Raw genomic sequence first — 23683 nt, 5'->3', positions numbered from 1 at the left:
TTAAAGTTTGAGAGGAACTGGGCCATTCTGAAAGTGGGTTCTGCTCTTTTATGTGGACGGGATTTTGCGATCTGTTGCAGATAGACTTTTGTAGGTTAACTTGTTTTCCTTAATGCGTGCAACTGTCACCAATATCTAGTTCATGAATGTCTTCACCATGGCAGAAAGAAACCACGTACCCATTAATAAGTCATTCCCCATTTCCTTAGCTCCAGTTTCTTTCAGCCACCAGTCTGCTTTGTTTGTATGAATTTACCTTTTCTGGGTATTTTATTTAAATAGAATCATATGATATATGGCTTTTTGTTTATGTTTTATTTCACTAAGGATGATGATTTTAAGATTCATCTGTGTTGTGGTATACATCAGAATTGAGTTCCTTTTTATGGCTAATATTTTGTGACTGCTTAATTATATAGTATGATATACCACATTTTGTTTATCCATTCATCAGTTGATAGGTGTATAAGTGTTTCTAATTTTTTGGCTATTATGAATGATGCTTTTGGAAATGTTTATGTACAAGTGTTTGTTTGAATACATATTTTTCCTTATCTTTAGTATATACTTAGGAATGGAATTACTTGGTCGTGTTTAATTCTGCGTTTAATTTTTTGAGGGCCCACCAAACTGTTTTCCATAGCAGCTGCATCACTTTATTTTCCCATAGTTATATGAGGGTTTCAGTTTCTCCATGTCCTTGCGAACACTTGTTACTACCTTTTTTAAAAAATTGATTATATAGTAAACTTATTTTATAATTGTTTTAAATATAAACTTTTTAAGTGTTGATTTTCAGTGTAATACAGGTTAGTCAGAATAATACAAAATATTCTGCAAGGTGGACTAGTTAGGTTTCTGAAAAGAATTCCAGAAAGAAAAAAGCACAGTAATGTTACTTATTTCTAGACAAGATTAATGTTCTATGGGTATTAGTAGTGATATAATCCTATATAATGTTCATTATTCTAATTTCCAATTATGTGAAGTTTATTTTTAAATAATTTTCTTTCAGCTTTATTGAGATAAAATTGACACATAGCGCTATATAAGTTCAAACATTGCAGCATAATAATCTGATGTACATGCATCCTCAAATGATTATAACAAATGATGGCTTGATAAACATCCATCATTTTGTATAGATACAGAACTAAATAGAAAAACTTTTTCTTGTGATGAGAAAAGAACTCTTAGCTTTTTTATATAACTCTTAGCAGTGTTAACTATGTTTATCATATTGTGCATTACATCTCTACTACTTAGAAATGGAAGTTTCTACCTTTTGACTATCTTCATCCCATTTCCCCGCTGCCCCCACTTCTGGTAACCATGGACCTGATCTCTTTTTCTGTAAATTCATTTGTTTTGAAGTATAATTGACCTGCAACACTGTGTTATTTCCTATTATACAACATAGTGATTTGATATTCCTATACATTTCAAAATGGTCACCATGGTAAGTCTGTTTATGCTATGTCACCATAAAAAGATATGTAATTATTAGACTAGATTCCCATGCTATACCTTTCATACCTGTGAGTCATTTATTTTATAGCTGCAAGTTTATACCTCTTAAGGTTCCTCACCTATTTGTTTCCTCCCCTCACTACCCTCCCCTCTGGTGTTTACCGTTGGTTTTCTGTATCTATAACTATTTCTGTTTTGTTATGTTGGTTCATTTATTTTTTATATTCCACATATAAGTAAAACAATATTCTATTTGTCTTTCTCTGACTTATTTCACTTAGCACAATGGTCTCTAAGGCCATCTGTGTTGTTGTAAATGGCAGGATTTCATTCTTTTTTATGACTTAATAATATTTCATGCATATACATATACTATATCCATTCATCTGTTGATGACACTTGGGCTACTTTTGTATTTTGACAATTGTGAATGATGCTGCAGTGAACATAGGGGCATGCATGTTTTTTCTAATCAGTGTTTTTGTTTTCTTTGGATAAATACCCAGGAGTGGAATTGCTGGATCATATGATAGTTTTGTTTTTAATATTTTGAGGCATCTCCATACTGTTTTCCAGTATACATTCCTACCAACAGTACACGAGGGTGTCCTTTTCTCTACATCCTTACCAACACTTGTTATTTCTTGCCTTTTTGATAATAGTCATTCTGTCAGTTGTGAGGGTGATATCTCGTGGTTTTGATTTGTATTTCTTTATTGACTAATGATACTGAGCATTTTTTAGTATTGGCCTTCTGTATGTCTTTGGAGGAATATCTGCTTAAGTCCTTTTTTACTTGTTCATTAGGTTGTTTGCCTTGTTCAACTGTGATAGTTGTTTTGTATTCTGATACTAGTTCCTTGTCAGATATATAATTTGCAAACATTTTCTCTTTTTCTATAAGTCATCCTTTTACTTTCTTAAGCGTATTACTTGAGGGACAAATGTCTTTAATTTGACCAAATGCAATTTGTCTGTTTTCTTTTGTTGCTCATGTTATTTTAAGGAAAGCATTGCCTAATCCAAGGCCACAAAGATTTATGCCTATATTTTCTTCTAAGAATTTTATAATTTTAGCTATTAGTTCTTTGATCCTTTTTGAGGTTTTACATTTCTGTATATAAGGTAAAGGTTCAACTTCATTTTTTTGCCTGTGGCTATCCAGTTGCCTCAGAACCATTTGTTGAAAGACTATTTTCTCTCCTCAATCTTGGCACCTTTTCAGAACTCAATTTGTGTTCACAGGTTAACTCTTAATAATATATTTTATTTCTTCATTATGGAGAAATTACAGCTTTCCTGTTGAACAACTGAATTAAGTGTTCCCAACAGTGATCGCATGAAGAGTGAAGAAGATCATAAAGGAAAAAAAACATAAAAATTGCACCAATCACCCTGTTCAACAGTGCCTTTACCTTGGCATAGTGGTGGATATTGGAATATTGTCCTTCAGATAGTCAGAGCCTGAGTACTGTATATTAGTCTTTTCAGATCTTGGCTGAGGTGTAACTTAAAAGTTTCTTTTTGTAGGGGAGTTAGAGGAGTGAAGCTTTGGATCTTAGATTATCATTGAAATGGTGTCAGCCAGTTGCAGAGTAGTCTTAGTCTGTTTGTTGGATTCAGACACATTATGGTCCAGTATTACCCTAGTTCTATCTAGTGGAATAAGACTAATTTTTTTTATTGTCCACTTCTTTTTAGAAGGTACTGAAGTCAGAAGCTTATTTCCTTCTAAGGCACAAATTGTAGGTTTGACTATTTTTAGTTATTTTATCTCACTTTGAGAAGTGTACAGGTGTATAGTAGTTGGTGCATTATCCATTTGAAGCCAACATATATAGATGTTAGAATTCTGGGCATTAGTGTAACTTTGCTTTCGTTTTTGCTACTAAAGCAGAGAGATTTTCAGTATAGGAAATTTTCCAGTGTATGTTAAAACCTGCTTTTGTACTCTTGGGTTCAGTTCAGTTCAGTCGCTCAGTCGTGTCCAACTCTCTGTGACCCCATGGACTGCAGAATGCCAGGCTTCCCTGTCCATCACCAGCTCCTGAAGGATGCTCAAACTCATGTCCATTGAGTCCGTCATGCCATCCAACCATCTCATCCTCTGTCGTCCACTTCTCCACCCACCTTCAGTCTTTCCTGGCATCAGGGTCTTCTCTAGTGAATCAGTTTTTCACATCAGGTGGTCAAAGTATTGGGAGTTTCAGCTTCAGCATCAGTCCTTCCAATGAATATTCAGGACTGATTACCTTTAAGATGGACTCATTGGATCTCTTTGCAGTTCAAGGGACTCTCAAGAGTCTTCTCCAACACCACAGTTCAAAAGCATCAATTCAGCTTGCTTTATAGTCCCAACTCTCACATCCATACATGACTACTGGAAAAACCATAGCTTTGACTAGACGGACCTTTGTTGGCAAAGTAATATCTCTGCTTTTTAATATGCTGTCTAGGTTGGTCATAGTTTTTCTTCCAAGGAGCAAGCATCTTTTAATTTCATGGCTGCAGTCACCATCTGCAGTGATTTTGGAGCCTAAGAAAGTAGAATCTGTCACTGTTCCCATTGTTTCCCTATCTGTTAGCCATGAAGTGATGGGACTGGATGCCATGATCTTAGTTTTCTGAATGTTGAGCTTTAAGTCAACTTTTTGACTCCACTCTCACTTTCATCAAGAGGCTCTTTAGTTCCTCTTCTCTTTCTGCCATAAGGGTGGTGTCATCTGCGTATCTGAGATTCTTGGTATTTCTCCTGGCAGTCTTGATTCCAGCTAGTGCTTCATCCAGCCCGGCATTTTGCATGATGTACTCTGCATATGAGTTAAATGAGCAGGGTGACAATATACAGCCTTGATGTACTCCTTTCCCAATTTGGAACCAGTCTGTTCCATGTCTAATTCTAACTGTTGCTTCTTGACCTGCATATAGATTTCTCAGGAGGCAAGTAAGGTGGTCTGGTATTCCCATCTCTTTCAGAATTTTCCAGTTTGTTGTGATCCACACAGTCAGAGGCTTACTCTGGGTTAGGAGACTGTAAAGAGATTTTAAGAAATTCACCAGGGTTATAGACACTTTTGAAAGCTCTTGAATGCTGCTGTGGAAAACAGTCTGGTAGTTGTTCAAAAAGATACATGTAGAATTACTGTACAACTCAGCAGTTCCACTCCTAGGTGTATTACGCCAAAGAATTGAAAACAAATACACAGATACTTACACATGAATGGTCACAGCAGTACTGTTCACAATAGTGGAAAGGTAGAAACAACCTAAAAGTCCATCAGTGGATGAATAGATAAGTCAATCTGGTGTGTCTGTACAATGAGATACTACTCAGCCATAGCACTGAAATACTGATACATGCTACAGTGTGGATGAACCTCAGAAACATGCTGAGTAAAAGAAGCCAGACTCAGTAGTTCACATATTATTTGATGCCGTTTGTGTAGAATATCTCAGGTAAGTTCTTAGAGAGAGAGAGCAGATTGGTGGAGGCCAGGGAATATTAAGAGGAAGGGAGCAGAAAGTAGCTGCTTAATTGCTATGAAGTTTTTGGAGGGATGAGAATTACGGTTAAGAATCAGATAGTGGTGGTAGTTGCACAGCATAGTGAATGTGCTAAAATCCATTCAGTGGTGCACTTTAAAACAGTTTTATGTTTTGTGAATTTTACCTCAATAAAAACCTCCAATGAAGTGTCTATTTGTATGTACGTACCAGATTTTATGATTTCAGGGAGTGGTTCATGGATCTCAGATAAAGATTTCCCCTAGGAATTCAAGAACTTAACGTAAACTTCAATGTTAGCTGATAACTGTAACGAGTATAACATTTTATTTATAAATCTGGTGCTAGATTAATACATTGGTACCAGGCTGTTTACCTAGGTAATTGAGTAGTTTTTCTGACCCTGTTTATTTTTTTATTCTATGTAAAGCTTTTTTAAAAAGTGTTAGGTTTATTATTATATAATTTAAATATTATGGAATCTACCCATTTAAAGTATATAGTTCACTGAATTTTAATAAATTTGTACAGTTGTGCAACCCTCAACTGGACAGTTTTAGGCTGCTGTCCATAATTTTCTTATGTGTGTGTGCTTTCACCCTGCCTCCACCTCCAGCGCTGGCACTGATCAGCTTTGCCTATATAGTTTTGCCTTTTCTAGGAATTTCATATAAATGAAATCATGTAATATGGAGTCTTTAGTGTCTTTTTCTGCTTAAAATAATACTTAGAGGTTCATTCACATTGCATATATCATTAGTTCATTTCTTTTTATTGATAAATCATATTACATTTTATGGATACATGACATTTTGTTTATTCAGTTGATAAAAATTTGAATTGTTTTGCATTTTTGACCATTCTAAGTAATTCTGATATGAACATTCATACATAGGTCTTTATGTAGACACGTTTTATTTCTCTTGGGTAGATAGATACTTTGTAATGTAATTGTTGGATTTTATGGCAAATATGTATTTAATGATTCGGTAAATGACCAGACTGTTTTCCAAAGTGGCTGTACCATTTTGTATTCCTACCAGTAATGGATAAGGAATCTTATGTTTCTCTTATGTCCTGTTTCTCTTATGTCCTAACCACCTCATGGCATAGTCTTTTTTGATTATACCTATTTTAGTGTAGGTATCTAATGATGTCACATAGTGGTTTTGAATTTCTTTGATGACTAACAAAATGTTAAGTATCATTTCATTTGCTTATCACCCCTTTGTATATCTGAAATGAAATACCTATTTCATTCAGTCTCCGCTGATTTTTAAAATTGAATTGTTGGTCTTATTGCATCATAAATAATTCTTTAATTATCTTAGTGGTATCATTTGTAGCACAAAAGATCTTAAATTTGATGTTCAGCTTCTCATATATTTTCTTTTATGGCTAGATCATGCTTTTGATATCAATACTTAAGACATTTATGCCTATCCCAATATCACAAATATTTTCCCTTTTATTTTCTTTTTGAAGTTTATAGTATTAGCCATTCCACTTAGAGCTATGATTTCCTTTGAATTAATTTTTATGTATGATGTGAGGTAAAGGTGGGGTTGAAATTAACCTTTTTTTTTATGTGGATAATTGTTCCAGTTGAAAAAATGTTGATTTTCCCACTGAATTGTCTTTGAATTGAATTGACTGTTGAATTCCTAGTGAATTGACCATAAATGTATAGGTTTGGCTTTGGACTTGCTGTTCTGTTTATCTCTTTGTCAATCCTTATACCAGTCCACACTATCTTGATTACCTTGATTACCACACTATCTTGATTACATTATCTTTGAAGTATGTATAAAATTTAGGTAGAGTCCTCTAACATTATTCTTTCTCAAAATTGTTTGGGCTCTTCTAGGTCCTTTGTGTTCCTCAATAAAAATTTAAGATTAGTGTGTTAATTTCTACCCAAAAAGACTACTTGCATTTTTATGTGGATTGTGTTGTATAGATTAATTTGGGGAGAATTTTCATTTTAACATTATTATAGACTCTTTCCAGTCCATGAGCATGGTATATTATTTATTATTCACATCTTTAATTTCTCTCAGCAATATTTTATAGTTTGTGTACAGATTTTACACATCTTCCTCTTTTTTAACACATTTTTTTCTTAAATCTCTAAGTATTTTATTGCTTTGTGTTGTTGCAGATGACATTCTTCCTTAAATTCATATTTGGGTTGCTAATGGCTTACGAAGTACAGTTTATTTTTATATGTTAATGTTTTATCTTGTCACTTTGTTAATAAACTGGCTTACTAACAAATTATAGTAACTTTGCATATTCCATAAGATTTTCTACATAGTTGGTCATATTGTCTGTGAATAAAGACAGTTTTTACTGCTTCTTGCTGATGTTTTATCCCATCTGTTTCATTTTCTTATTGCTTTGGCAAAATCCAGTACAATGTTGAATAGTAGTAGTGACAGTGGATATCCTTGGATGTTCCTGATCTTAAATGAATAACATTCAGTGTTTCACCATGAAGTGTAATTTAACTAGCTTTTTCCTAGGTTCCTTTTATCAGGTTGAGTAAGTTCCCTTCTATTCTTAATTGGGAACAATGAAAGAATTTTAAAAAACACCCATTTGAATAGTTGTTATCAAAAAGACAAGAGATGACAAGTGTTAGCAAGTATGTGAAGAACAGGGAACCCTTGTGCAATTTTTTCTGAATATAAATTGGTACAGTTACTGTGGAAAACAGGGTGGTGATTTCTCAAAAAATTAAAAATAGAATATAATTCAGTAATCCCACTTCTGGGTATGTATCTAAAGGAAATGAAGTCAGTATCTTGAAGAGATGTCTGCATTCCCATTATTCACAATACCCAAGACAAGGAAACCTTTGTCTATCAGCAGATGGGTGGATAAAGAAAATGTGGTTTCTGTCTATATCCACGTACACACACACACACACACACACAGTCAATCACAATGAATATTATTTAGCCATCAAAGAAGGAAATCCTGCTGTTTGTGACAGCATGAATGGGCCTTTAGAGCATTATGTTAAGTCAGATAAGTCAGAGAAAGGCAAACACTGTGATCTCAGATATGGAATCTAAAAAAGTTGAATTTATTGAAACAGAGTTGAATGGTAGTTTCCAGGGACTGAGATGGGCAGGGTGGGGGAAGTAGGAAGATAATGGTGAAGTGAAACAAACTTCTAGGTGTAAGATGAGTAGTTCTGGGTATCTAACGTAGAGCATGGTGATTACAGTTAACAATACTGTATTATATACTTGAAAGTTCCTAAGAAGGTAGATCTTAAATGCTCTCACCAGAAAAAAAAAAAAAAAGATAATTAATGAGGTGATAAGGATGTAAATTAAGCTTATTGTGGTAATCATTTTCACAATATATATGTGTATCAAACTTTACAATATATAGTTTAAACTTACATAATGTTATATATCATTAAATCTTAATAAAACTGGGGAAAATAAGTGGATTGAGGATTAAAAAAGAAGCATTGTATTTTATTAAATCCTTTTTCTATCTGTAGAGGCAAGGATATGGTGTTTGCTTTTTATTCTTTTAAAGTGGTATATTACAAATTTTCTATTGTTAAACCATCCTTGTATTCCTAGAATAAACCTCGATGTTTATGGCAGTTGATCATTTTATATAATGTTGCCAGTTTCAGTTTACTCATATTTTGTTCTGGAATTTCTTTGAATCTTCATGAGAGATTTGGATATGTAGTTTTCTTTTTTTTTTTTTAAACAAGATCTTTGTCTAGTTTTTTTTTTTTTAATCTGAAATTCATATTTATGGGACATGTTGTATTTTTTAAAAATTAATTTATTTTAATTGGAGTCTAATTACTTTACAATATTGTAGTGGGTTTTGCCATACATTGACATGAGTCAGCCATGGGAGTCTAATTACTTTACAATATTGTAGTGGGTTTTGCCATACATTGACATGAGTCAGCCATGGGTGTACATGTGTCCCCCATCCTGAACCCCCCTCCCACCTCCCTCCCCATCCCATCCCTGAGGGTCATCCCAGTGCTTCAGCCCTGAGCACCCTGTCTCATACATTGAACCTGGACTGGCGGTCTGTTTCACATATGGTAGTATACGTGTTTCAAAGCTATTCTCTCAAATCACATCCCACCCTCGCCTTCTCCCACAGAGTCCAAAAGTCTGTTCTTTACATCTGTGTCTCTTTTGCTGTCTCTCATATGGGGTCATCGTTACCATCTTTCTAAATTCCATATATATGTATACATTAATACACTGTATTGGTGTTTTTCTTTCTGAATGACTTCACTCTGTATAATAGGCTCCAGTTTCATCTACCTCATTAGAACTGATTCAAGTGCATTCTTTTTAATAGCTGAGTCTAGTTTTGATATGTTAATACTGACCTCATAATATAAGTTGAGAAGTGACCCTCCTGGTCTGTTTTTCTCTAAGTTTGTGCAGGTTTTATATTTTCTCTTTAAATGTTTGACAGAACTTGTTAATGAAGCCATGTGAACTACCTAGGTTTTTCTTTATGGGACAGTAAAAGTGAAAAGTTGCTTGATCATGTCCGACTCTTTGCAATCCCATGGACTGTAGCCTGCCATGCTCCTCTGTCTGTAGAATTCTCCAGGCCAGTACTAGAGTGATTAGCCATTCCCTTCTCCAGGGGATCTTCCTGACCCAGGGTTCAAACCCAGGTCTGCCACATTGCAGGCAGATTCCTTACTGTCTGAGTCACTAAGGAAGCCCAAGAATACTCGAGTAGGTAGCCTGTCCCTTCTTCAGCAGATCTTCCTGACCCACAACTCAAACCAGGGTTTCCTGCATTGCCGGCGGATTCTTTACTAGCTGAGCTACCAGGGAAGCCCTTCTTTATGGGAAGATTTTTAAATTGCTAGCTCACTTTTCTTTCTTCTTGAGTTAGTTTTGGTAATCTGTGCCTTTCAAGAAATTTCTTGAGGTGGAATTAGATTGATTTTAGATTATTCTTCCTGTCTAATATTCATGTTTAAGACTTAAATTTTCCCTCTTAGTACTGCTTTATATGCATCCCATAAATTTTGAGTTTTATTTTCAATTTAATTCATTCTTTAGTTTCTCTTTATTTCCTCTTATCTTTACCTTTCAAGTATTTGTTGGTTTTCCATGCATCTTTCTATTTTGGGGTTTCTAATTCAATTTCTTTGTGGTTGAAAAAGATACTTTATAATTTCAATAATTTGATTTAGTGATTGATGTGGTTGTGTTTATATTTTCCTTTTGTTTTTTAGTAATGTCTCATGTTTTTATAGCCTTCTATTATATTTAACAAGTATTTTTTAGTACACCATTTTAATTCCTTTGTTAATTTTTTTTAACCTTTGAATTACATGTTTAGTGATTATTCTCACAGCCACAATCTCTGTAAAATATTCATAGCCTTATTTCTTTTCTGTGCTGTTTTTGCTACCTATGTATTTCAACTGTGTAGACTATGTGTGCATGTGTGCTCAGTCACTCAGGCTTGTCCAACTCGCAACCCCTTGGACTGTAGCCCACTAGGCTCCTCTGTCCATGGAATTTTTCTAGTCAAGAGTACTGGAGCAGGTTGCCATTTCCTGCCCAGGGATCTTCTCAACCTAGGGATCAAACTTGGGGCTCCTATATTGCAGGTGGATTCTTTGCCACTGTGCTACCTCCTATAAATCCAGTATAAGACAATGTTAAAATAATGTTTTTGCTTTAAATAGTCTTTTATGTTTTAAAAAATACTAATTGAATAAAAGAGAAGTGTATAAAGTCTTACATTTTCCCACATATTTATTATTTTAAGCTCTATTCTTTTATCTGGATTCTAGTTAAAGAATTTTTTAAGAATATTTCTTGTATGGTTGATGTTTTAGCAGTGAATTCCCTCAATTTTTATTTGAAAATGTCTTTGTTTTGCTTTTATTTTTGAAAGGATAATGCCACTAAATATATAGTTCTTGATTGACAGTTTTTTTTCTTTTGAATATTGGATAGTCATTCTGCTGACATTGTTTCATTTTTTCCCATCAGAAATAAGTCTTAATTATGGTGGTGGTCTCTTGTATGTTTTGAGTTGTTTTTCTTTTGCTGCTTTGAAGACTTGCTTTTTGTCTTTGTCAGTCAGCAGTTTGTTTCTAGGTGTGATTCCAAAGTTTTTCCTGCTTGGGTTCATTGTGTTTGTTGGACCTATAGATTAATATTTTTTAAAAAACAAGTTTAGGAAGTTTTTTTATGGTTATTTTTTTAAGAAAAATGTTTATTTTGTCTCTTTCTCCATTTGGTACTTCTGTTGAAACACATGGGGCTTCCCAGGTGGCACTAGTGGTAAAGAATCTGCCTGACAGTGCAGGAGCCACAGAGAGGTGGGTTCGACCCCTGGGTTGGGACGATCCACTGGAGTAGGAAATGACAGCCCACTCAAGTATTTTTGCCTGGGAAATTCCATGGCCAGAGGATCCTGGCAGGCTACAGTCCATGGGGCCATAGAGAGTCAGACTTGACTGAATGCACACACACGTACATTGGAACAGTTGAGGTTGTCCCACTAATCTTTGAATGTCTGTTTATTTTTCTTCTGTTTCTTTCTTTAGCTTTGATAATTTCTATTGTTTTATCTTCATATCTACAAGTACTTTCTTCTGCCTTCTCATATCTATTCTTGAGCCATCTAGTGGATTTTTCATTTCATTATTGTACATTATTGTACTATTCATCTATAAAGTTTTCATTTGGTTTTGTTATAGTTTCAGTTCTCTTTTGAGATTGCCTCTTTGAATCACTGTCCTATGTCCTTTAATTCTTAGAACATGGTTTTCTTACATGTTTTGGACATGTCTTTTACAGCCGCTTTGAAGTCTTTATTTGCTAAGTCCAGCATCCGGGCCCACTCACTTTCTCATGAGTGCGTCTTTTTCTTCAGTGTTGCTCACACTTTCCTGTTTCTCTTTATGTCTTCTCGTGTTTTACAGCATCTGCATGTTCTTTTCTTTTTGATGTCTATTTCTTACTACTCATATTTTACCATGTTTGGACAACTTTTGGTTTTTTAATTATTTCACTCTTTGGGGGCATGATTGGGATGAACGTTGTTTTTGTCTCCTGAAATAGGTCATAAGCCTGTTGTTGGTAGGAACTGTATCTTAAATAAGGAAGATCTACCACAGTGCTAAGTTTAGTCCTGATTTCGTGGTGTGTATTTAAATATTTAACTCAATTGAATTTTCTTTGAAAAAGAAAAACTATCTTGTAGTGCATTAATCTTTATGAAAGAACTATTGGAACTTGCTATAATTTCCAGTCAAGGACAGAGTTGATAACTAATACAAGTGCAAAGTGAATATATATGATTAACTTCTTTGTGAAACTCAAAAACAACTCATTTTCCAGTGTTTATTAAATATTTATAGTCTTTATGTAAAAACTGACAGCCCGAGGCTCTGTAAACTTTTAGAGGTCCATCCACAGAGCCAAAGATATTTTGCTTCCAAGAAATAGGGTGAAGTGAAGTGAAGTCGCTCAGTCGTGTCCGACTCTTTGCAACCCCATGGACTGTAGCCTACCAGGATCCTCAGTCCATGGAATTTTCCAGGCAAGAATACTGGAGTGGGTTGCCATTTCCTTCTCCAAGAAATAGGGTAGCTATTAGTAATTCATTGATATTAGTAATTAAGTTACATTAACTCTGAGACACCAGAATTTAAAATGTTTTTGTTCATTTAGACCACTGTTCTTCAGATTTGTCATAATTATTAGTTTGTTGAAAGTGAATATATAGTTTGTTGAAAGTGAATAGAATAAGACATTAATATTTTACAAAGTCTTTAGATAATTAGGAAAAATTTGGACACAATTTATATATTAATAATTTTTAAAATCACATACTTCTAAAGAGTTTTTTGTAAACAGTTTATTCTTACTTATTTTCACATTTTTAGATATGCCATTGCATTGGCGCTAAGGGAAAAACAACGTGTAATATTTACTAGCCCAATTAAGGCCCTGAGTAACCAGAAATACCGTGAAATGTATGAAGAATTTCAAGATGTTGGTCTGATGACTGGAGATGTTACTATTAATCCTACAGCATCCTGTCTTGTTATGACCACAGAGGTAATTTATATGATGTCTCATCTAATTTTTCCTTTTTAATTTAATTAATGTGATTCATCAGTTAAAACAGCTAATGTTTTATTACTTGCTCTATACAGATAAAAGGGCAATACTTTCTGAGTAGATTTACTTGAAAGGGGTGGTAGAGTTTTATCTTAAAATCAATTGTTTCAATTTAGTTGTAAATTTCCATTATTTCTGTCATCATGTAATAAAGTTGCATAAAGTATTTTTAAAGGATATTGTCAGTGACATGATAATAGTTTGATGGTTTTATATAGTTTCAATGATTGGAGTACGTACCTCTGAATAAGTTGTGACACTTTCTTTATGATTTTTTTTTCTTTTGCATCTCAGTGTTGATACAAATAGATAAATAACTTTTTTAAAAATGCCCAATTATGTTTAGCTTCTTCCCATAATCACAGTTAAGTTCTGCATATACTTATAGCATCTTACATTTTGGACACTTAGCTGTCTTTACTAAGTACTTTTCTACATGCTTGAATTATATCCTTGCATTCTACAAAGACATATTATACTAGAGAGCATAAATTACCTTCTGGTTTTTAGAGTCAGCCAAAAGCATTGCTCATGTTCATCTTGATCCCCAAAGTAAGTTTATTTTCCATTCTCAAAACTTTCTTCCATCCATAGAAAAATTTCTTTAACTCAGAAATCTGAGGAACAGTTGCTAGGAAGTATTCATGTTGTTAAGATGAGGTAGAAAAAATCGGTAGCAGTATGAGATTCGTTGTGTTAGATAGAAGATGATTTTAAGTTACTTTGGCTTCCTAGCAAGTGTAGGTCTTGAGTGAAGTGCTTTACATATAAGGAAGTAGCTTCATATTCAAGGTATATGGATATGGAGTTGATAATAATTCTCTCCATGGATTATATATGATTACTAACTTGAGAAATAATTTATTTTGGATTTAGCAAAGGAGTATTATATACTTAAGATATGTAACTCTCTAAAATTATTTTAATGTTTTTATTAAAAAAGAATATACAAAATTTCTTGTTAGAAGAGTTTTTGACATGTCAGAATCCTGCTAAATCTTCTACTTCTTCTTTAGATTTTGAGAAGTATGCTGTACAGAGGTTCTGAAGTTATGCGAGAAGTTGCTTGGGTCATATTTGATGAAATTCATTACATGAGAGACTCAGGTATATTCTGTAGTATTATTGAGATGTGTGCCATGTTATTTAAGAATGAAATTAGGAATTTTGAACAAGTTATCTTACTTTCTTGTGGGTAGAGTTGTAGTAAACTAAATTGTGGATAACATGATACAGTTTTTCTGGTTGGACCTCATCCAATTCAGTTTCTTGAATAGAGAACTTCTGGATGAGAAAATGCAACTTCAGATTTTAAAATGGAATTAAAATTAGTTTGCTTTTAATAGAGAGTTCTCTAATATATCTAATATTAAAGAATTTCCAACTGCTGGCCTACAGAGTTAACTTTCTTGATTTTTATCAATTTATTTTAGTTTTTTTAAAAAACTAAGAAATGCATGTTTATGATTTAAAAAATGAGAATTATAAGATAAAAATGAACAACAACAAAAAAAGTCTCTTTACCTGAACTACTACACTACTGTAATGGAAAAGTAAGTGTACTTGAGATTTTTAGGTACAACGTGGCAGAAATTAACATATTTAAAAGTTAAATGTTTAATGTGTACACACTTGAAGATTAGTTTTTATTTGGCTAAAGCACCGAGTTAACCTGTATTTATAGGAAAAATAATACAATTTAAGAAATCATTTACCCTTTGTAAACATTTTACTCTTATTATATTCAAAAGATTAAATTATAAACAGTTATTTTTGTTTTTAAATTATGAATCTTTTATTGATTTGTTCATTTGGAAGGAAATTCTCAAATGGATTTTCCTGTTTGTTTTTTACATTTTAATCCTTCTTTCATCTCTAGAGATCATGAGGGTAATTTAGATGAAAGACACTGTGGTATAGTAATAGTGTTTCTTTGAAATCTGTTTCTGTGACCTTCTGTAAGCCAATAACTTTTGCTTCTCTAAGTGATGGAAATACTGTTTCCATTGTCCTGGGACTCTTAGACCGAACAGGATTCAATTTGGAGCTGCTTTTGCAGGCCGTTATTTCAGAGTACATTGTATTTATGGTGGTCTAGTCTACTAACTTTCTACTAGATGCAATTCATGGTTAGAAAGTAGTTTACAGTAAGGATCTGTGGCTAAAAATATATTTGTGTAAAGTGGTCTGCATTTCTGATAATTGAGCATGAGAGAAAATGATAAAGTGACATTGATTTCCAAGGTATATTTGTATTTTTCAGAGCGTGGTGTCGTATGGGAAGAAACTATTATTTTGCTTCCTGATAACGTTCACTATGTCTTTCTTTCGGCTACTATTCCAAATGCCCGACAGTTTGCTGAGTGGATTTGCCACTTACATAAACAGGTATTTTCTTTCTCTTTTTTGATGTTTTCGATATTTAAATGTTATAAGTTTGCCTTTCTATATCCTATACTTTGTTCCTAATGCTACCTAGGATAAAGACATTTTAATGTAAAACTACTGTTCAAAGCAAGCAAGCTCATCAAAATCAACTAAGTTTTTATACGTGTGAATTTCTGAGTCCAACTCAAACCCAGTACATCAAAATCTCTTGAGAGGAGGATCTTGGGTCATGAAGTTTTTAACTTTTAGGAGCTCCCAAATTGATCCTGATGATTTGCCAGGTTTGTAAACTACTGCATCTGCTCATCCAGGGAGCCGTGAGTACATGGTAGAAAATTTCCTCTAAGACCTTGGTACTAGAAAAAAAGCTGGGTATTCTCGAGAGTGTGGGCTTCTCTTGTGGCTCAGCTGGTAAAAAATCTGCCTGCAATGCAGGAGACCTGGGTTTGATCCCTGGTTTGGGAAGATCTCCTGGAGAAGGGAAACGATACCCACTCCAGTATTCTGGCCTGGAGAATTCCATGGACTATAGTCTATGGGGTCAAAAAGAGTGGACAGGACTAATCAACTTTGACTTCACTTCTTGAGAGTGTGGTTTGATTTTTCTCATGTAAGCGCAGACTTTTTATTGACTGCGTTTCCTTTTTGCTTTTCTAGTCCAATTTTAGGAGCATTAAAGGACCTTATAACAAGCATTTGTTCATGTATTCTTGTTTTATTTTTCTGCCCTTATTTTTCCTTTATACCAGAAGGTTCACAAATTTATTTTTATCCATTTATTAGCTCTCTAGTGGTATTTTTGTAACACCCATGTTGCTCCTGTAGGATAGAATCTCAGTGAATCTTCTGGAAGAGATAGATCAACCTACTGTTTTAGTAAAGCTGTAAAAAGTCTCTGTGGGGTCGAGAACTCCCGTTTTACCTCAGTGCATTCTGTGTTGCCATACTACTGCTACAGAAAAATAGAAGTCTTCCTTAATTACGTTATCATAGGTCTGAAGTATGAAATCATTATGGAAACTCCAATCATGTATTTGTCCTTGATTTTAATTTTCTTTGTTTTTACAGCCTTGTCACGTAATTTACACAGATTATCGGCCTACTCCATTACAGCACTATATTTTTCCAGCCGGGGGAGATGGCCTGCACCTTGTGGTTGATGAAAATGTAAGGGAGTAATTATAATTCTTATATCTTTAATATCACATAACTGCTTATAGCCACCTTTCTTTAAACTAGGGAAGAAGAGCAGAGATCTGTTTTTTTTCCCTAGTTTTATAGTCCAAAGTTATTGTTGGTTTTCTTTGTATATGTATTTTTATTTCAAAAATTGTATTTAAGACTCATATTTTTTAAATGCATGAATTAGATTCCCCTCCTTTTCCAGTATTTTTAAATTCCTTGAAAATAAGGGGCTCTGTACATGTTTCAGATATCTTATGGTTTTGCTTTTTCTAGTTTTATTATTAAATTATTTATTATTTGAGGAAGCTTTGTTTTGAGGTAAAAAGAAGTTTGGATTATGAGTAAGTATTAGTGAAGTTATATAGAAAAATATTTGTGATGCTAGGGTGACTTCAGAGAAGATAATTTTAATACTGCAATGCAAGTACTTCGAGATGCTGGTGATTTGGCAAAAGGAGATCAGAAGGGGCGAAAAGGAGGAACAAAAGGTAACTTGGAACTTTGTTTTTGAGAATTTTAGATGGAAATTGTATTTTCAAAGTACATTTAAAAAAAAAAAAAATTTTCCCCCCTCTGGAAGCTATGTAGACATCTAGGTAGTATGTGATAAAATTGAATGAGTAAAAATTTATGTCTTTTTTCTACATGATATTTGTTGAGAGATAGTTCATTATACAATTGACCTGTTAAAGTATGCAATTCAGTGGTTATTAGTATAGTCACAGAATTATGCTGCTGTCACCACAGTCAACTTTATTGAAATACAATTCACATACTATTGAAGTCACCATTTTTTAAGGGTGCAATTAAGTGGGTTTTAGTATAGTCACAAAGTTGTGCAACTACTTTGTAATTCTAGAACATTTTCATTAACTCAGAAAGAAGCCCCATACTCATTCATGGTCATTCTTTATTTTCTCCCAACCTCTTCTCTACCCCTCAACCTTGGGTAATCACTAATCTAGTTTCTATTTCTGTTTTCCTGTTGTAGACATTTCATATAAATGGAATCATGATATTTGTGGTCTTTTGCATCTGACTTCCTTTAGTTAGCTTTTTTTTTTTTTTTCAAGTTTATCCATGTTATTGCATATATCAATATGTCATTCCTTTTTATTGTCAAATAATATTCCATTTTATGATTTTATGACAAATATCCAAATTTTCGGTGCATTCAAAAATTAGACTTTCTTTTTGTTGTTGAATAGTAAGGATTCTTTATATATTCTGGGTACTAGACCTTTATCAGATATCTGATTTGTAAATATTTTCTCCCATTCTGTAAGTTAAGGGTATCTTCATTGCTGGTGTATATTGAAGTACAAAAGTTTCAAATTTTGATGAAATCTGGTTATCTGATTTTTTTTCTTTTGTTGCTTGTGCTTTTGCTGTCATATTTTAAGAATACTTTGCCTTACCCAACATCATGAAGATTTACTCCTACATATATATAAGTTTTGTAGTTTTACAATTAAGTCTGTGGTCCATTTTGAGTTAATTTTTCATTATAGTTTATGTACTTTTTTTGCAGGTCCATCAAATGTATTCAAAATTGTGAAGATGATTATGGAAAGAAATTTTCAACCTGTAATTATTTTCAGTTTTAGTAAGAAAGATTGTGAAGCTTATGCACTTCAGATGACCAAATTAGATTTCAACACAGGTACTGTATAATTTCAGTATTGCTTTAATGCCATGTGGAAGTGAATGTAAATATATTTCTGGTAAGACAGCAATTGTGTATTGCTAAGATTTACAGTTCACCTTACAGCAGTAATTCTATCACATTTGTAAAAGCTTTAAGGCTCTATTTACTATTTCTTTTCCTTTCTTCTGTCTTTTATTGGAAGATAAGTATATATCTATATATAAAATATTTGTTCTACATGAAATCCAAAGAACCCTACTAAGAAGTATTAGACTCCTACCTTCTTATACTTTATTGCCATAGCTCTTTGGTTATTGTGGTTTTCTATCTGATTACTTAAGGTTAGTCTCTTGGTCAGACTATCCTCTGTTATGTTTCATTCTTCTGGAAATCCAAACTAGGAAGATCTGCCCCTGTACCAGCTGTGGCATAATTTTTGAAAAAAGTAGAAAAACTTGTAGCAAATCAACTTATTATTCCCACATATTAACTGTAAATGTAACTACTGAAACATCACACAGCTAGATAGTAGTGTACTCTAGGCAAAAATCTGTGCAGGCTGAATACCAACCCAGTTGTCTTTTACTTCAGGCTTTTACATATCTAATCCTATACAGTGAGAAGTAAATAATATTTTCAGTCATCCAAAATCAGATTTCCGTTCTCTTGTTTTCTCTGTCAAGGCATAGAACTAATCCCATGTATTTTTAAACACTGGCTGCACTGGATCTTCTTTCCTGCACATGGACTTTTCTCTAGCTGTAGTGAGCAGGGGCTACTCTGTAGTTGGAGTGTGCAGGCTTCTCACTGCAGTTGCTCCTCTTGCTGTGGGTCACGGGCTCTAGGCATTCGAGCTTCAGTAGTTGGGACGCACAGGCTTAGTTGCTCCGTAGCACGTTGGCTCTTAGTTCACTGAGTGGATTCTTAACCACTGGACCACTAGGGAAGTCCCAATCCCCTGCATTTTAAAGCTAATTTTTACTTATCCATGGGTAAAAATAACATGGCAGATAACCCATATGCCCACCTAAAGCCAATATTTTTTTCTTTTTTACTGAGTCAGTTGCTCTACTTAGAAATGTTTTCTAATCACTACCAGTGCTGCATGTGCTTAATGTTGCAGGGTTTTGTATTGATTAAGTCAACAAATATTTTTTGGCTGTTAACTTAATAGTCACTGTAGAGAAGGCAGTATAAATGGTTAAGAGTATAGGTTTTGAAATTGTTGATCTAACAGTTAATATCAATGCTCATTATTTTCTGTATGTCTCACTTTCCTCAATAGTGAGTAATAATAATCCCCATGTCCTGCAATTTTTTCACTTAAATATTGCACGTAGATAGCTAGTGTAGTTACTGTTACTGCTTTTATAAGAAAGCACTTTTATTCGTGGACTAGCTGCTAGATCTGTCTTTAAAGGCAGTGAATTTTATTTAATTATGTGGTAAATTTGATGTGCTTTCCCTTCTGTCTTAAATCCTGAGTCATTACTTTTACTCTTCTTGACTCTGTTCTTTGCAGTGTGTGAAATTTGGTATCACCAACTCACTTAGATATTTATATACCCTTGAATTCTCTCCTAGATGAAGAAAAGAAGATGGTTGAAGAAGTTTTCAGTAATGCAATTGACTGCTTGTCTGATGAAGACAAAAAGCTCCCTCAGGTGTGTTTAATGTCATTAAGTAGAGTATGGATATTAACAGATGGTATATATTCACTTTGTAGTTCATGGTTTTGTTACTATATTATATATTGCACTGTTTGCACACTGCAGTAAATATGTTGCGTTGTGCACTGAAATGATACCTTAATTTTTGTTTTGAACTTCTAAGAAGGTGACAGAAGGAAAGATTTGCTGCCTTGAAGGAACTTTTCTCTGAAAGCTAGCATGATCTGGAAATTACTGCTTCTGTTCCTAATACTACAAAATTTTTAAATGCTAATTTTAAGTCAGTCAGTTTCTTAATTCTTAAGGCTACCAGACACAATAAAGTACACCTAATGAAAATCATGTTTAGTGAAAAATTTGATTTCTGCTTTTCTTTAATTAATTAAAGTGGTTTTTTCTTTTGCCTGTAAGAATTGCCGTAGGAGTTCTACAATATGCTCATGCCTCGTTGCCACTCCAGAGTTTCTGATTTAATTATCTGGTGTGCCCTGATTATTAGAATCTTTCAGAAACTCTTATTCTAATGTGCATCCAATCCTGAGAACTAATTTTTTAGTCCAACCTAATACTGTGTGAAAGTTTTATTTTGTGAAAAGAAAAATTGGAAGGTCATACTCTGCCTACAAATGATTACTTTGATTTGTGTGGTCATTACGTAAGACTGCATTGCATGTTTCTTGGTATTTAGAATAGCATTTAACTTACAAAATCTTACTGTGATTTTTTCTTTCCAGCTGAGTTAATAGTATCTAAGGGCTGAGCCATGTCTATCCTTGTCATTCTAGCACACTTCTTTTTTTGGTTTTATTTTGAGAGAAGAGCCCCTTTGGATTTATTATTAGTTAGGAATATAGAATATTGATAACAGAGACCTCTGTGAAGTGTGTTGTCTGTTTCCTTGGGGAAGGACTGCATGACAAGTAATGCCTTTGTGGAGTGGCCAACAGTCCTTGTCTGAAAAGGGCTTGGGTATCTTGAGGCACATGTGTGTGCCACCTCAGCCTTCACTGATGAGTCACGCTAGCCTGTGAAGTCTGTGCTAATAAGAAAATTTAATAGCATTTAATAGTGTTAATAAGTTAGACCTCTTGAGTAAATTTATTTGTTTTAAGATAAAGTACAGGTGCTAGTGGTAAAGAGCCTGCCTGCCAATGCAGGAGACATAAGAGATGTGGGTTTGATCCCTGGGTTGGGAAGATCCCCCAGGAGGAGAGCATGGCAACCCACTCCAGTATTCTTGCCTAGAAAATCCCATGGACAGAGGAGCCTGGCAGGTTACAGTCCATGGGGTCGCAGAGTCAGATAGGACTGAAGCAGCTTAACAATACACACACAGTCAGGAGGAGCCCCTTGAGAAGAAAATGGCAACCCACTCAAGTATTCTTGCCTAGAAAATCTCATGGACAGAGGAGCCTGGCGGGTTACAGTCCATGGGGTTGCAAAGAGTTGGATACAACTGAAGCAGCTTAACAATACACGCACAGTCAGGAGGAGCCCCTTGAGAAGAAAATGGCAACCCACTCAAGTATTCTTGCCTGAAAAATCCCATGGATGGTGAAGTCTGGTGGACTGCAGTCCATGTGGTTGTGAAAGAGTTGGACTAACAATCAAATATTTATATTAAATATGCTTTATAGTTATTTATTCCCTTTTGGTTTGAGTTGGCCAGTATTTTTTGTTTATTTTGCACAGATGCAAACTTTGGCATTTAATAACCATTAATTTTTTTGGAGGAGATGAAGTGATGCTGGAAAATTTGAATGAGGAAGCAGAACATTTATAAAGTTTATTTAAAATGTATTCATGTTAAAGCTGTGACAGAATTACATTGTATTTTGTATTTAATAATCTGGGAATATGGGTTTGGTTTTTGCTTTTTTCTGAAAAAGTTGTATATTGTTTCTTTTAACAGGATTCTTTCTTGATTACTTACTTTCCTTTGCTTGGTTAGTTTCACATTTGAAAAGTTCTTTTCCTCACATCTTTTAAAAAATATAATTTAATCCAATTGTAGGTTGAAAATGTACTTCCTCTCTTGAAACGGGGGATTGGTATTCACCATGGTGGTTTACTTCCTATATTGAAAGAAACTATAGAAATTCTCTTTTCTGAAGGATTAATAAAGGTATGATTTTATTTTTATTTATTATGCCCTAAAATTGTGTTTTGTGGGCAATTTGAAAATTACCAAGAACACTGTTCATAGGAAACTTTGTTTTTTTAATTGTTGTTGTTTTTAAGTAAGTTGAATGGAATGACTTGGGTGATGAACTTGATTTTTGTGTGCAGGATTATGCTTCATAAATTTTGGACTATATGTAGAAGTCATTTGTTTTATTTTCTAGTCTTTATTGATTTGGCTGCACTGGATCTTAGTTGCCACATGAGGGAACTTTGGCTGTGGCATGCAGGGTCTTTTAGTTGCAGCAAGTGAACTCTTGGTTATGGCATGTTGGATCTAGAGTCTTAGCCACTGTACCTACCACCAGATAAGTCCCTCTTTTCCTAGTTTTAAAGTAAGAAATGGTATCATTACTGAATACAGTGTAGAATTTTCCAGGTGTTGTTTAATTATCACACCTAGAGTTGATTCTGTAAGTGAACTCCTTACTTTATAAAGGTTGAAAAGACTCGTTTAGAGAAAACAAGGAGAATTGCTGGTTAGACTTCTAAAAGAACTATTTAGGATGTTCTCATTTAAACTGAAGAGAGTCTAATTTAATATTTAGTATTATGTCAATACCTGTACCCAGTAACAGACTATTGAAAATGGAAAACAACTCCAAAATGTTGTCATAAACCTTTATATGACTCAAATTATTTTATGTTTAAAACTCAAATTAGAGATTTTTCATGAGAACTTTAGTACTAAATAGGATATTTAAAAGAAATTTACTCACCCTAAAAAGACCATACTTGAAGTATTTTAGATAAAAACTTGGTCACTGTTTATACCTGGGTCCTGGTAAGGCCCTGTTGATGTTCTTACATAGAATGCATATTTTGTTTAGGTCCATTTTAAAGAATCTTTTAAGTATAGTGTAGAAGTCAAATAGAGTAACTGTACATAAAGTAAAACATTAAAGACCCACATTGCCCTTCACTTCACAGGAATATCTACCAGGATACATACAAATAATACTTGATTTAGTTTTTAAACAAAAGTGATTATATTACCTATATTATTCAATTTTGTCATATGCATTGCTCTTCATTCTTTTTAACAATTGAATAGTATTCTTTTGAGTTGATGACAAAGTTTTTTTTACCTCATTACCTATTGATGACAATTTAGATTATTTAATAGTACTTCAGTGACTTAATTTGTACACATACCTTAATTTCTACACATACATTTGTGTGCTTCTTGTTGGTAAAGTCTTAAATGTGAACTAAAAGTGCTGCCGATTTTGAAGGTGGCTCTAAAACCACTGAATCAAGGAAGAAGCCAGGAAATCTCAATATGTTTGGAAAAATATTCTACAGCCTAATAATGCCTTGTCCATTAGGCCGTTAATAGTCTTTCCAAGTTACCACCTCTGGAATTAAAGAAAAACTGTTTTCCCTGAATTAAAAATTTGGGGGATATAAGGGACATTAAATATAATATAAATTTATAATAATGTATATAATTTTATGTACATTTA

General features: G+C 33.8%; 1 protein-coding gene across 1 annotated transcript in view; it reads left to right on the top strand.

The window, feature by feature from the left end:
• The window catches only part of MTREX (Mtr4 exosome RNA helicase), a 93515-nt gene that overhangs the window by 15044 nt on the left and 54788 nt on the right, over nt 1–23683 (top strand). Inside the window, exons 6-13 of the mRNA XM_043887287.1 lie at nt 12908–13082; nt 14162–14252; nt 15409–15533; nt 16602–16700; nt 17104–17206; nt 18250–18381; nt 19951–20030; nt 22051–22161. Coding sequence (XP_043743222.1) covers nt 12908–13082; nt 14162–14252; nt 15409–15533; nt 16602–16700; nt 17104–17206; nt 18250–18381; nt 19951–20030; nt 22051–22161 — 916 coding nt within the window. The remainder of the gene's footprint in view (nt 1–12907; nt 13083–14161; nt 14253–15408; nt 15534–16601; nt 16701–17103; nt 17207–18249; nt 18382–19950; nt 20031–22050; nt 22162–23683) is intronic.

Source organism: Cervus elaphus, chromosome 25 (genome assembly GCF_910594005.1).
Source record: "Cervus elaphus chromosome 25, mCerEla1.1, whole genome shotgun sequence".
NCBI classification, from domain to species: Eukaryota; Metazoa; Chordata; class Mammalia; order Artiodactyla; family Cervidae; genus Cervus; species Cervus elaphus.
The sequence above is the reverse complement of the archived record's forward strand: the minus strand, read 5'-3'. Positions and strand labels throughout refer to the sequence as shown.